The sequence below is a fragment of the Eufriesea mexicana genome, unplaced genomic scaffold (genome assembly GCF_001483705.2).
Source record: "Eufriesea mexicana isolate 0111107269 unplaced genomic scaffold, ASM148370v2 scaffold2928, whole genome shotgun sequence".
In the NCBI taxonomy this organism is placed as follows: Eukaryota; Metazoa; Arthropoda; class Insecta; order Hymenoptera; family Apidae; genus Eufriesea; species Eufriesea mexicana.
In genome coordinates, this window is record NW_016911035.1 from 914,769 (window position 1) to 928,341 (window position 13,573).

Below are 13,573 nucleotides of genomic sequence, written 5' to 3' on the forward strand. Positions count from 1 at the left end.
TTGAACGGCGTTTAAACATCACGGACCTCGATTTAACAAAATTCTATCGCGTCAACAATCGATCGAGGAGTGACATTGCGTGATTTGAGATTCACATTCCGTTTCGATGAAACATCCTCTACAAGGAGGAGCGTTATCGCGCTCGTTTTGTAAACGATATCGCATATGTGTAATGAATAACGTACATTATATTAAAAATACGAAGGGTCACTGGTTTTAATAAAACTCTTCACCCCAGTGCCCTGGCGTCATATCTAAATGAAAGTTGATACATACGAGAGAGAAAAAAAAAAGAAAAAGAAAAAGAAAAAAAAGAAAAAAAATACGTACGATCTATCTAAGAGGAACAAAAATATCGAGAAGTACCGTAAACAACAATTAAATAGAAGAAGAAGAGAAAGTACTTGTTGGTCCGACTGTCGATAAAGGTAAATGAAAAATCTATATACGACGCATGAAATTTTTCATCGAAATAAATTATACTACTCTTTCTCGAAAATAATGGCAGCATTGTATTTCAAAGATCAATGCTGCTAATAGCACTTTTCGGTCGCACAATTAAGAAATAGTGATAATATCCTCGTTATTCAATTAAAAGGTATCGATAACATCGTTATTAACATCGTAACATCGTTATAAATAGGTAGATAAATGTTTAAACGACAGTAATATCGTGAACATTACGAACAAAGTCGCGTTTCTTCATCACAGTATCGACGAATCATTGAAATGTTTACCTTTTGCGGCGTTCAAAAAACGGAAGAAAAGAATGGAAGGGGGAAAGAGAAAGAAGTTTCGGAATGGAGCAAGAAAGAAAAAGGAATAAAGATCGATTTTTTTCCTTGCCGCGAAAACGAATAAAGCAGTGACAGAAAAAAGTCCGAGAAGGCGATGACTCCGTTCTTCTTACCGATAAGACGAACGCATTCGAAAAGACGATAGAACAAGAGATTACTCGATGCGTTCGATACGATTTACAGGGATGATTGAAATATTATCTATAACACGGGTAAAAAAGATAGTATGTCGGGTTGCGAAACGGAGATGGAAAGTACGAATAGAGACAGAGTTAGGAGGAAAGGTAGAATGAGGAGAGCAGGAGGGGGGGGGGGATGAGAGGAGGTGAAGATGGTGAGAGGGAGAGAGACGGAGAGAAACTCAATGCCTTCTCTCGATCTGGCAAGCAAAGATTTTAAAGAAGAATCTTTGAAAAGTGTCAAATCTGCCGTGGCGCCGTTCTCAAATATCGTTACCGTTCACTATGGTGGTTTCGGTTGCCAATGCCGCCCTCTTCTGCATCTCTTCCGCGGAGGAGTTGCCGTAACTCGGTTCGATGGATTCCGAGAGCAATTTCGGATTGTGCTTATCGACGTGCGTTAGCTCGATCGGAATATATATGGTCCGACAGTTGTCGATGTCGGCTCGACACAGGGGACAACGCTCGCAACGTCTAGCGCAATCTAAACAGGCCACCGCGTGTCCACACGGGAACAAGGCGGTGTCTAAACTACGATCCATGCAAATGCGGCACAACATTGCGTCCAATAATCTTGCCAGACATTCCCGAGATTCCTGCAAGTGAAACAACAATCTCAAACAGTGGTTTTCCTTGTTGCTCGGTTCACCGTTCCTCCAACGGTTCCCCGCCCGTAATATCCGTAATTCGTCGGAATACCTTGCACTTGGGATCCTCGCAGTCCCCGCAGTCGTGCTTGCCCAAAATTTCCTTCTCCTCCGGCAGGTTAACGGTCGCAGCCTCGCAGTATAGCGCGCGCCGAGCGTTGTCGTACACCTCCCGGCACGTTCTGCGAATATCGAACACGTATTTCTTTCCTAACGTCGAGTCCTCGTTGAATATCGAGATTATGGTACCCTGTTGGAAAAGAACGAGTTCAGTGTCACGCCGTCCACAGGCGCGCGTCTACCAAGATGACCGTGCGGATACGCTGCGTACCGCACGGAGCATTTAGGTTAGGAACGTTTACGAACCTTGAGATCGCGTATAAATTGGGCGGTAACCGCGCTCCTGACCGTCTCGCAACTGTAAAACGCGTGCTTCTCGGTAATCGCTCGGTAAAGTCCGCTGGCGGATTGACTCGAATCTAATTTGAAATTCAACGACGTTTCCTCGCCGTCGAGAGAAAGATAAACCAAATGAAACATTCGACGTTGGGACGTTGCGCTCTGTATCGCCGTGTACGGTATGCTGTAAAACAAAGAGGACAAGGTGTTATCTCGTGCCCGGATCACCGGACGGATCAGAGATACGATAAAGCGTAGATGGCGCTACGATCGCGCTAATTCTTCCATAAATATAACCTACGTCGTATAGACTTTGTCGGAAACGATAACGCACAAACGGTGCGTACGCGTTTCGATCGCTTTCGCGACAAGTCGTGGACGTTGGTTCGATTGCCAATTTCTTACCGATGGTAAATCGAGTTAGCCAAGAACGGGAACAGCTCGCTTAATCGTACGTTTAGTATCGTGCGATCGTTGTACGTACTTTTGCGTTTCTTCGTTGTGACTACGATAAACCGCGATACCGTGAGGCCCGACTCCGATCATCGATACGCCGTTGTAGCCGAATTTACTGTGAAACATCTCCTGGCCGAACGTCTCCAAGTTCGATACCTCTTTCAGCAACCAATATTCCGCGGTGGACGCTTTCATTCCCTGAACAAAACAGTTGCCGTTAACAAAATCGCGACGAAATGGACGTGACCCCGAGAAAATCCGAGGATAGACGCGAACCTTTATTTCCTTGTGCTGCTGGATTATCCTGTGCAGGAAATCTTGAGGCTTTGGTTCGCACGGTTCCGCCGGTTGAATTTGACAGCATTGCGAGTAGAGCGTGTTCGGTGGTGACAACGCGTCGTAATCACCGGTATCGGCCTGGGCTATCCAAGCGATCAAACGTGCCACGGAACTCCAATCCGGCACTTTTAATCTACCCTCGAGCAGCTCCAGACGAGAGTGCAGGTAGAACTGGTGCCTGCAATCAGACAAACGGGTATATCAAAATCGTGTCTCGTTATCCACCGTTGCTCGGAGCTCGTTCGACCAGAAAGCGAGTAATCCAAGGAACGCAGCAGCGAATTACAGCCGGACCAAAGATTCATTTCCATAGACGGGTAAATCGACAAATCGAACGTCCGAGAAACTGCATCGATGCGGTCTGTGGTCTCTCTTTCACCGGTCATCGCCGGAATTTAACGGTTGATCGAAATCGACGCAGTTTCGATGAACTCTGCCGAAATTCCAAGCAGCCTCGTTCGAGCGTAAACTTCGGCATACGCAAACGCTCCATGCGTTTGCCAGCTGGTTAATCGGCTCGCGAACCAACGACCACGCGCGATCGCTTGAACGAATCGACGTAATCGAGGAAATCGTGGAAATCGAGGAAATCGAGGAAATCGAGAGAATCGACGTTTCGGTATAAAGCGCGCGTACAAATATCATTTTTACCTCGCGGAATCTAGCGTTAGCCCGGCAAGGCTGCAGGCGAACGCAGGTATACGAACCGAGCAACATTTGTCATCGCGAGGAAGACGCGGAGCCAAAGTTGCACAACGGGTGGCCAAACGTTCGAAACTGGAAACTTTCACGGTGGCCAACTTATCGTTAACGATCGCGGATGCTAAACCCCTGTCACGAGCTACGGAGTTTCTCCTCGTTCCTACGATTCTCCGTTTAGATTTAAACGCTTGGAAAAAGAGACGCGTCTCGTTCGTAACGCGGAAGTTTCGAATAATCCGTCTCGTTCCACGGCGGAAGATAATTCGCCGAGTCGAATCGGACGACGTACTCGCGAAAGTAATTCAGCCGGATGAAGTAGTTTCGCGCAAATCGGTTAAGCCAGATATCGCGGGGATTACGCGAACGCCGAAAGTATAAATCAACGTTTACGTCCAGGGCAATGTTCGAGCTGACGGTGGCGTTCAACAACGCTCGTTTGAACTTCGAAACGCATAAATATTCGAAAGATCGTTAACCGATCGTTCCGGTATTTATCGCGTTAAATACACTTTCAGCGATCCGTCCAACAGTTCGAATTTCGCATAACGCGGAATTCCGAGTGCCCGGGAGAACGCGTTTTCGCGTTAAAATTTCTCACGACGATGATTTGCATTTTTCCGTCACGCGCACGCGTCGCATTCCGCTTTTTCTCTTTTACGCGACTAACAACGGTAGCGCAATTATTTTTTCCCTTCTTCCGAAAGGAACACGACTCTCCGTGTTTCCTAAATTTCCTAGAAACGCGATATTATTATTTTCACTCGATCTCGGCTCGATTATGGCACGTAACCGCGAAACTCGATTTATCCGATGCGATTTGGCTCCGAAACTTGGACTGTTTCGTCTCGTCGCGAAACTTCCCGGTCTTTGCCGTCTTGCGTCACGTTTCGCCATCTTCTATCATCCCTCAACTGCAATCGTCGCGAGTTTTCCACCTTTTTCCTTTCCTTTTCGCGAATATTCTTTACGGTGATCGAAAAGGCAACGCGGCGAACGATCGTTCAGAGACGATCACTCGCCTCGATCCTGACATTCGCCTGCTGTCAAAAACGTGTCCGATACGATCGTTTCTCTGTTCTCAGCTTTAGAAAAACGGGGATCGATCGAAACGATTACGATTAATCAACGATTGCACGACCATAGACCGTAAAGATCGAAACAACGAACGCAGCTACGTCTACCTAATAATTCTCCGAATCCTTCGTCGTCTACCTGCCTCTTTCTGCGCTATCGCGATGTTGCTGACCAAACTCGTAACTTGAAATCGTCTAAAAGCAACGAGCCGCTCGCGTCTAATTCGTTTCTCTCGTTTCTCTTATTTATCTCAGTTTACACCGAGCCCGATAGAAAGGAAGAGATTTATGCAACGAGACACGAGTAAACCGAGCGACCGCTTAACCTCCGGACACTGCCTCTCGAGAACAGCAAACAGCTTCTAGATATTTAAAAATATCTAGAAAACGAGGAGGAAACTGCAGTGCGCGAGGAGTAGCTCAACGTCGAAGCTACCCCCGAAGGGGTTACCAGAGGATACGTATATAAAACTGCGGCGTCGAGAATCCTCGGTCTCCGAGTCCACCGAATATAAAATACAGGCCAAGAGAAAACTGACCTCGGGACAGAGGACCCCTCGACGTACAGTAGGGTACCTAAAATCCTGCAGGACCCCGAGACAACGGTTTTATTAGGGCCGAGCCTCGACCGTACACGGTCGACACGCATCAGAGGAATACCTGGAGTGGCGATTCACGGTTCGATTGGACGATAACGAGGCGTTCTAGGGAACAGGGAAAGCCTACCTCGTCGATGCGTCGTCGCTCTGGGGATCGGACGTAAGCATAGTCTAGAGACGATTCCCTGCAAATCGCAATGGCGATACGACGATGCGAAACCGAGACAGATTAATTACCTCGTTATCCGGGATTACGCAAATCGTTACACCGATAAAGTGTAATAACCGGTGAAATTTCGCTGGTTTCCTCGAAACTGGTCCTCGCGTGTCGTTAAATTTCATAAATGGAACTACGGATCCAGCGGGTCGCGCTTTTACGAGATCCTCCATTCTCTTCGATTCTCTTTGCCGAGTCGTGGAGGAATTCAACGCGACACCACGCTAGGTCCGAGTCCTTTCTTCAACTCGTCCCGGTCGCGGTGTCGGAAACACTCGCGATAAATCGTATCGCGACCGATTCGAAAAAGCACGACTCTGATAAAGGCAACGAGGAAAACGGCGCTCGGGAAGTCTCGTCCGCTTTCGTTCCGCTCGCGTTCCATCGCGTCCGATCGATTCGCTGGCGTTTAAGCTTCCGGTTCAACGACACTCCGATCGCGATTAATTATGCAGCTGGAATTTACCCGCAAGACGCGAAACCGTGCTTTCGCAAAGTTGTTCGGCCGAGTTTCCGCCGAGATACAATTTAAACGCTTGAACCTGAAAATCGCTAGTTTATACAGTCTGCTCTCAAACGGCGGAACATCCTCCGCTCCTTTGGACTTGGAAGTTACGTTTCTCTTAGGGTTAAGAAGCTCGCGGGACCCTCGTCGAAATTTAGACGCGAGCTTTCCAAGCTTCGCCAACACCCACGAAAGCTTGGACGTGGGACGCGGATTCCGTGACCGTAGGTGAAACTACTTTCCACGGGATATCGATAGCCGACGATCGAAGCTGTCGCGTATTCTATCCGACAGATTTACGACGGTCGTTCGTTACGGGTCGTTAGATCGTAATAATCAATTAGTCTGGCGTTAGGTGGGAGATTGGATTTTCAGGTCAGCGTGTGGAGGTCCCCCCACGGGGTTCTATGAGAGAAGCCTACGTGGTTTTTCCTCCACGTAGCGACGAAGCTAGAAGGGACGAAAGGAAAAGGAAGGGATGCGTTTCGGCCTGGGTCTGCTAGTGGACTCGTCGGGAAGGCTTTTCTAGCAGCCCCTGGGATAGAGATACTTAGGTGGCATAGGAACTTCTATTCAAAGGAGGTCGAGGATTCGCCGAGAACTTGCCAGAGACCCCTCGAACCTCCTTCGAGTTGGAATCCATCTAGCAGCGAGGCTGAGAACGATAGTCGCCGCAAGCGCGAACGTGGGAAAAAATAAGGAGCGTTGCTTGCGCGAAAGTTAATCCTTTTGGTACTACCGTCGCCTATTGGCGGCATCAGCGAAACGTCACCGATGACCGTCGCGATCCGAATGAAAAGTTTAGTGTCAATCACGCTCGAAATTTCTATGAATAGCGCAAAACACGTTTTCGCGGCTTCCTGTGCAACCACTCTTGTGGAAAACTCCCTCGTACCACGAATGCATAACCGTGGCCAGCTCCTCCGTATCGGAAGGGTTAAATTGCCGCGATGGAAAGCGAAGGATTCGCGATTTTTCCGTTTGCTTTCGTTGCTCGATCGTTGGTACGCTTTTATCGCGCTTCGGATGGAAAGGACGGGCAGTAAGATGCGGAAAAGTCGGTAACGCAGTCGGTACGATTTAAGATTTACGAGGTCGAGATAAAACTATCGTTTCGCATCGGTGGTATTGAATATCGGACAACGTGACGCGCGTATACTCGGAAAACTCGGCACATTTCGCGACAATAGCATTGTAACAACTTTGATTTATACTCCCCGAGCAAACGCCAAACCTCCGCTCCGATTCTATCCTGCCCCCATCCCTGCACTCTCTACGACCCGTATTGCTTCCGCAATTCGGTTATTCCAAATACCAATTGCGCGAGGACGGATTATCCGGTGGAACCGCGTAATTAACGAGACTCTTACACACGAGAGTAACAGGCGAGGTGTCGTCGCAGCGACTTTGATACCGCGAGCTTCGTGTCGAGACGAAATCTGTATCGACGACACGGCAAATTCTACGCGTGTAAACGTCTAACGCGATTATACTCCACGTAAACAACGAAAGTTTCGTAATGCGACTAGTAGGGATCGGTTGTTCTTGACACGATTATAGACGACGAGAAAGTATAATGGAACGCGAACGGGTCTTTTTAACTTTCAAAATTGACCTACTTTCGGCTACTAATCGATTTAGGCTAATAGAACCTAGGCGACCGTTAAACGGGTCATTCTCGTAGAAAATTCGTCTACGCGTATGTCTCAGGTGCACGCGCGCGTGGGCAGGTGTATTTTCGCGCAACGCGCAGAAGCGATAATCGTCGGGAAACGTCGATTTCGCGTTGGAGATTCCAGTCGTAAAGAATCCTGAAATATATCCGTTCGAATTCGATTTTTCCGAAGAATTCGTGAAATTTTCGGTTCGCACTGCCACCGGGGGCAGAGGTCCGACGGTGTAAATTTACGAACACGCGTTGCCCAGCAACGAAACAAGACACGAGAATGGAAACGATGGAAACGAACGAGCAGGTTCTCGCGTCACTGGCGCAATTACCGTAATCCAGCGACGACGGAACGTTATCACTGGCCGACGAATTAATTCGCGCATCGGGCGCGTTACTCTTCGCGCGTTTACCTTTTCCAAGTTCCATTCGAGTTATAGCGATTAAATCGGAATTACGTTTCTATCCATTGAAATCTCTCGGCTAAAAAGTATGCCCGGACGGCATCCGATTCGCGTCCTCTATAAATTACCAGCGAACCGATTGGTTCGCGTTTAATCACGACCAGGTGCCCCCGAAACTATTCACGCGCGGACCAACCGCAAATTTTGTTCGCGTCATTGCTCGATTTCTGTGACGACGAGAGTAATTCATCGCCGCTTTTCGCCAGCATCCTCTCTTGCGTCACGCGACACTGTTTACCCTATTTCGGACCAATACCCTTCAGATATAACCCGAATATATACAACGATCGCATTATCCGACGCAATCAGTACCTTCCAATCGAGTCCGTGATGCAATTTTCAACGTGCTCGGCCGCCCGCCTCGAGAACGGACAAGTGCTCTCGCGCATCCGTCGATCCATCGATTTATCGATCCCGGTTACTCCTCGTTTCCCCCTCCCCGCTCCACTCTTTTCGCAAAAATAATTTTCGTTTCCGTGGAAATCTAGGTTACCGATTCCTAGATCGCGTCGAGCTCTGTCCTGCTCGTGCTCGCGGAAAAACGCGCGTCGGTGCTGTACGCGACCGTTTGCGAAACTCGAGATTTCCGAGACGCGTAATCTCGCCGAGGTTCGTTTTCGAGTCTCGTTTGCGAGTCTCGTTGCAAGGCGAAACCCGAAACAACGTTCCCGAGGCGAGAAAGCGGATTCTTTTTACCTGGTGGCTTCTTGCAGCAACAGGTGAGGCGGTACCCAAAACTTAACCCTCAGCGCGAATCTTAAAGGCGCTACACCGCCGCCTGTCTGTCTCTCTATGGGATTCCTCAGGTTCAGCCACAGCTCTTCGCCCTTCGCGTTCTGATACTTTAGACCGAAGTAGTCGCATTCCTTGCTAATGCCCAAGCAGTCGCACACCTGGAAAAAAGCGGATTTTCAATTAAAACGACACGAGGATCGTAGTTATAGCGACTGGCCGTACACCGCGTCCTTTGATAAACGCTTTCGACCCGCAGTTCGAGCGCGCTCGCGTTTACATTTTTATGACCAATCTACCCGCGAGCAAATCAACCAACGTATCCGAGGGGTACGTCCATTTTTTCCCGGACCGATTCGCTCCGGAGTAATTAACCGATTATCCGGATACTCGTAAAACCACGGATCGACTCGCGGAAAAACAACAACGTGCACCGAACAAAGCGCGTAATAAATCGCTGGCAATAATTTAGAAAATTTCCGACACTTTGTCTGCGCGCCACTATCGGCGCTGCTTTTCCACGCTGATTTCGAGGCTGCATTCGACCAACCGCATACGCGGCCCTTCACGAAGGGTCACTCTGTTTCTCGTCTCCTCCTCCATCTCGGCAGGAGTACGTCAGTCAGGGTACTTTGGATTATCGGGCAAAAATGGTCCGCTTCGCGAGGAACGGCGAGTGTCGGCCATCGAGGAAGCTCGGAAACGAGAATCGTACTCGATTCGCAGGGATTTCTAGCGATCGATCCGCCCCTGACGAATTATTATTCCGTTTTCCCGTTGCCGCGGATTTGTACCTTCGTTGTTTTCCTCGGTGCAACGTTGGTCACGTACTGCGACAACGGGAATAATTCTCGCGGAAGAAGAGGATAGGCGACAGAAGTTGGTCGGACGACGATAAATTATAAATTTTCTACACCGCTGTCCCTTCCTAACGTTCCCGGTGTCCGTTTTCCTCGCGAGAAATTCGAATGGAAGAACGTCGCTGTCTCGGGGAAACGTCTGCAGCGCGTCCCGCGGGAGCTCGTCTTTCTCCGACTCGCTTTTAGTCGCTTGTTTTAGCCACGGAGCAAAGCTTTGACGCGACGACCAGATATTTTTAGGCGGATAGCCACGCGAAGAGATAGAATATCGAAGAGACGTTCGATCCAGCGCGTACAGGCGTTCCACTATCGAGGCGAGCGATATACGCGCGAATACACCGGAGTTCTCCAAGCTGTTCACGCTACGCTACCTTTTCCCCTTTTTCCGCGCTTTTCAACCTCGCCGTGTAATTCCGAGTACGAGATCACCTCCGAGTCCCACAGCCACGGCTTTTCTCGCTGGATGCGGTTTGTCGCGCGCAATGCAGCGCCTCCGAGGCGCGCGTGCACACGTCGATGTCGCTTTTCATGAATATTCACGCCACGCCGTACGACGACCAACCGTTTCGAAAAATCACCCACGCGATATCTTTCGCAGGGTAAACCCATCCCTACCCGACGCGGAGATCGCGAGAAACGGCGACGGAGAAGCCGCGACGACGTACTCGGCTGGAACGAGACGCGGTGGTAATCGTCGTTAAACGAAACGTTAAATCGAAAGACCGGACGATGAAAGGGAATTTTTCGCGAGTGCGCTGAAACCAGATCGATTTCACGGCTTTTCTGTTTCGTTTGAAAGACAGCCGAGCTTTTGTCTCGCGTGTAAAATCTCTTTCGCACGGGTAAGCTACGTTTCATAGAGGTGCACGCGCGTGGGTGGCCGTGCATGCAGCGAGCGCGTGTATCTCGCAAACCGCAGGAATGAACGAGCGCGGGGACTGCTGCGGTTTCGGCAACGCGTCGCACGGCGAAAACACCGCCATCTCGAAATCCGGTCATATGTATTCGCGGTGCCAAAATTAATATCGCCGCTGGCACGAATTAAAATAAACTCGTTAATCCGACACGGCGCCAACGGCAAACGAGCCTGGTATTGTTTTGCCCGCGAATTTCTTCGCGCTCGCGTCCGCAACCAAAAACCACCCACAAGCTCGGGGGTGCTTTTCATTCCGAGTTTAGCCAAACCTTCCCCTCCTTCCCCTCTTTTCCCCTTCTTTCGTCTTCTTTCATCTTCTATCCTCTTAGCACTCTTCCGTCTAGTTCCAATTACGATTACTCGGAAAAGATGCAAACTCATCGATGCGATTTCCTTTCGCCCTTCTTCCCTTTCTTTCCTTTCATCTTCATCTTCTTCTTCTTCTTCATCTTCTTCGTTCTTTTTTCCTTTACAAGCTTACCTCTAACGACGTAACGAGATTTTTGTTTGGCAGTTTAGCAAACTGGATTTTCAGCTCCTTTAGTCCAACTACCGACGTCAATGAGAGTTGCAACCAGTAGATTCTCCGTTTCGCGCATCGCGATACGTGACCGAGGTGCACGATCACCGCTAGAACCGACGAGTACAATTTTCTTATTTGCCTTTCTTCTCCAGAATTTTTCATCCAACGGAACCCTCTCGCGGCGATAAGCCATTCTTCTACCGAGTCTAGCGTCGCATTTCGAGAACGCGGTACGAATTTTCACTTTTTCCCTGATCTGTAATAACCACTAGGTTATCCCCGTAGACTGTACTTTCTTGAACACGAATCCGTATTCGAAGTTGCTCTACGAATGACCCTCGATGTTCGAAAAATACGAGTTTCTCTATAAAAGTACGATTTTTGGTTAAAAAGAAGTGTCCCGTAAAAAATAAAGACGTTAGGAGGTTTATTGTTGCGTTACGAGTTATTTAACATACATATACGTATCATGGAAACTTATCCAATAGAAGTTCCAATGCAGTTTCAGTTTATAAAAAATGTATAAATTATCGAATTTATTATAAATAACAAATTGTTCGCAACCTGAAGTTATAATAAAAGCGAAAAAGTTAATAAATTATTGGCTGTTCCTCGAGTGTAAAACGTACTTGTGTTAAAATGTATGAATAATTTACAAAAAAGTTCATAAAGTATTACATTTATTGTTAACAACAAATTAATATTGTTAAGAACAAATTGTTCACGACTTAGATTTATGATAAAAATGCCAAAAATTAATAAATTATTAGCTACTACTTGAACTTGCAATGTACTTGTGTTAAAACGTACCGATAATATGCGAAAAGTTTATAAATTATTATTATAACAAATTAACATTGTTATTAACAAATTGCTTGTAACGTATATTTATAATAGAAGTGAAAAAATTAATAAATTATTGGCTATGAGAGCGAAAAATTAATAATTAATAAAATCCGCAAAGTTGGAAAATTTCCGATCAGAGTGGGGGACTCGGCCGATCTGCGGCTATATAAAGGGCGACGCGCCGCTGCTCGAGTCATTTGTCGGTTTGGCATCGGGAGTGTAACATTAAACTTTTCGTGTGCGAGAACGGGGTGGGGGCCCGAAGTGAGGTTGGGGCTGGCTACCCCACTCACACCTCACCCCTTAAACAATTTACTAATAATTTTTTTCATTTTTTCAGGTATTAATTATTTTTTTTTATTACAGACGTTATTTTTCGTTTATATTTATTTATATTTGGACATTCGAATATTTCGCATAATATTCGAATGTTTCGTCGTTGGTTCGTTTATGTCTCATCGTTGGTTTCTTAATAATTATTTTTTTTTCAGGTTTTAATATTTTTTCTTTTCAGGAGTTAATACACTCACACCTCACCCCTTAAACAATTTACTAATAATTTTTTTCATTTTTTCAGGTATTAATTATTTTTTTTTATTACAGACGTTATTTTTCGTTTATATTTATTTATATTTGGACATTCGAATATTTCGCATAATATTCGAATGTTTCGTCGTTGGTTTCTTAATAATTATTTTTTTTTCAGGTTTTAATATTTTTTCTTTTCAGGAGTTAATTGTTTTTCTTTTTTCAGATTATATTTTTTCTTTTCGCTCGATCTTTACTTGAGAATTCGAATATTTCGTGTAATATTCGAATGATTCGTCGTTGGTTTGCTTATGTCTCATCGATGGCTTGCTCTTTCCACTTGGTTAACCTTCATGGTTTCTATTCGTTCGTTTTCTTTCCTCGTACTAATCCGTTTCGTTTCAGGTTTATATTAACAATAATAAATTCTGTTTTAGCTTTTAGATTTCTCAATATTCCCAAATTTGTTCACGACTTCATTTGGGACACATTGATGGGCGATGCGGGATGCGTTTACTTCTAAGTAGTTATAAGATAGATAGCTAGACTAAGTTTCATGTGCGCGCTATCTATACAAAGGTAAGCCACCTAACTTGGAGCGAATATATACATTTCATACTTTTCCTCTCTGATCCCTCTCGTTTACCATATAGAACATAATTGTTCTCGCGATAGTCGCGATCGTTCTTAAGTACCGACTAGCCTACGTAACGTACTCCCTTGTACTCGACAACTTTATGCTTCGTAAGTCACTCTGACGGTTCGTCTCCGACACTCATTTCCAGGCACTGTCAATCTCGTCAAGCATCGAGTTCCAGGGTGGCCCTCGGGTCACTGGTTCTTCTGGAATCGATGCGAGGGCCCAACAGCCTGGTCGTACGCGACTGGGGTATGGGCCTGCAGTTGGACGGGCATAGTGTCTACGGTCAAACCACTTGGGATGATTAAGTTCTACCCCATGAGGCAGGGACACGAAGTGTCTGTCCGGCTTGCAAGGCCCCGTTGGACCCTCGTATCGACTCTGGGAGTTTCATTGGTCCGGGGACTATCCTTGGTCCACGTGTAAGTCTTGACGAGTAAAGGCAGTGACTGGACTTGAACTAGGCCCGATCGGGCGAATGCCGA

The 13,573-nt window shown here is 46.9% G+C and overlaps 1 protein-coding gene across 1 annotated transcript in view; it reads right to left on the reverse strand.

Moving 5' to 3' along the window:
• Positions 1 to 564: 564 nt before the first annotated feature.
• dnr1 (E3 ubiquitin-protein ligase defense repressor 1) overlaps positions 565 to 13,573 on the reverse strand; it is a 57,303-nt gene continuing 44,294 nt past the window's right edge. The window contains exons 2-7 of the mRNA XM_017904584.1: positions 8,740 to 8,936; positions 2,755 to 2,995; positions 2,507 to 2,676; positions 1,990 to 2,206; positions 1,676 to 1,873; positions 565 to 1,572 (exon numbers count right to left, since the gene is read on the reverse strand). Of these exons, the coding sequence (XP_017760073.1) occupies positions 1,240 to 1,572; positions 1,676 to 1,873; positions 1,990 to 2,206; positions 2,507 to 2,676; positions 2,755 to 2,995; positions 8,740 to 8,936 (1,356 nt within the window). The 3' untranslated portion in view covers positions 565 to 1,239. The remainder of the gene's footprint in view (positions 1,573 to 1,675; positions 1,874 to 1,989; positions 2,207 to 2,506; positions 2,677 to 2,754; positions 2,996 to 8,739; positions 8,937 to 13,573) is intronic.